The sequence below is a fragment of the Nanorana parkeri genome, unplaced genomic scaffold (assembly GCF_000935625.1).
Source record: "Nanorana parkeri isolate BGI_ZX_2015 unplaced genomic scaffold, ASM93562v1 scaffold2031, whole genome shotgun sequence".
Lineage (NCBI taxonomy): Eukaryota > Metazoa > Chordata > Amphibia > Anura > Dicroglossidae > Nanorana > Nanorana parkeri.
The window spans coordinates 49,071-50,524 of record NW_017308299.1 but is presented as its reverse complement, the minus strand read 5'-3'; the positions used below and the strand labels follow the sequence as shown (position 1 = coordinate 50,524).

Below are 1,454 nucleotides of genomic sequence, written 5' to 3'. Positions count from 1 at the left end.
TAGGAGGGGCAGGAGTGCATAAGGCACAGAGAAAGGGGTGCAGAGGTGGGGGCAGGGAGTGAAGGAGTAGGGGTGCTGAGGCATAGTGGGAGGGGTATGGAGAGAAGTTTGGAGGGGGAAGATATTTGGATATGCAGGGGGAGGGGTGCAGAGGAGGAGGATTGTTGGGGTTTAGGAGTTAGGGTTCAGGGGGTGTAGAGGGGGAGGAGTTCAAAGGCACAGAGAAAGGGATTTGGAGGGAAGGGGTTCGGTGGGGGCAGGGAGTGAAGGAGGAGGTGTGCTGAGGCATAGTGGGAGGTGCAGGGAGAGAAGTTCAGAGGGAGGAGTTTGGAGGGGGAGGGGTGCCGAGGCAGAGGGGAGAGATGGGAGTTGTGGCATTGGCCATCGGATTTTGTAACTCCTCTCTAATTGGCTCGCAGAACCTCTACTCAGCGCTCTGCTGCGCCGCATGCCGTCCCTGGAAGCGCTGGAGATCTTACGCCTGGTCAGCTGCCCGGAGTCCTTCACCCCCGATATGCGCTGTGTGATGGGCGAGAGCCCTACGCTGTCCAAGTACTTCGTGTTGGCCGGGATGAACTCTCAGGGCTGCTCGCTGGGAGGCGGAGCTGGCAGGTGCGTACCGCTTGTATTGCCCCTCCCATTTCCTGTCCATCCAGTGAGGTCATTAATATGTCCGATGGATGAGATTCCAGCTGTGATGTTTGTTCCTCTTCTCCTCCAGGTTCCTCGCGGAATGGATGGTCAATGGTTACCCACAAGATAACGTGTGGCCCCTGGACATCAAGCGCTTTGGGGCCCTCCAGAGCAGCAGGACTTTCTTGCGGCACCGAGTGATGGAGGTCATGCGTAAGTATGTAGGGTACGCAGATCTGGTCATGTGACCATCTCTGGGTCAGGTCTGCGTCTCCGGGAATCCAGCGGCCGGAGAGTTCTGTCTGTTATGAAGTCGCAGCACTTTGAGGGGCCCCTTCCCCCGCGGCCGGCTCCGGACTCATATTTCCACCATCGGTATCGAGTCCAATCCTTTATAATAGGCCCCGCTAATGGGAATCTCACCGACGTGCTCCGAATAAAGGACAGTTACGTCATGTGACTTCTGAAGGTCCAATCTCTGACCCCTCAGATCCCTCAACCCTCTGATCCCTGAACCCTCAGATCTCGGAACCCTCTGATCCCTCAACCCTCTGATCCCTCAACCCTCTGATCCCTCAACCCTCTGATCCCTCAACCCTCAGATCTCGGAACCCTCAGATCTCGGGAACCCTCAGATCTCGGAACCCTCTGATCCCTCAACCCTCTGATCTCTGAACCCTCAACCCTCAGATCCCTCAACCCTCTGATCCCTGAACCCTCAGATCTCGGAACCCTCTGATCCCTCAACCCTCTGATCCCTCAACCCTCTGATCCCTCAACCCTCTGATCCCTCAACCCTCTGATCCCTCAACCCTCTGATC

The 1,454-nt window shown here is 56.9% G+C and overlaps 1 protein-coding gene across 1 annotated transcript in view; it reads left to right on the top strand.

The window, feature by feature from the left end:
- PDPR (pyruvate dehydrogenase phosphatase regulatory subunit) overlaps window positions 1–1,454 on the top strand; it is a 14,892-nt gene that overhangs the window by 6,043 nt on the left and 7,395 nt on the right. Inside the window, exons 7-8 of the mRNA XM_018572436.1 lie at window positions 433–612; window positions 722–846. Coding sequence (XP_018427938.1) covers window positions 433–612; window positions 722–846 — 305 coding nt within the window. The remainder of the gene's footprint in view (window positions 1–432; window positions 613–721; window positions 847–1,454) is intronic.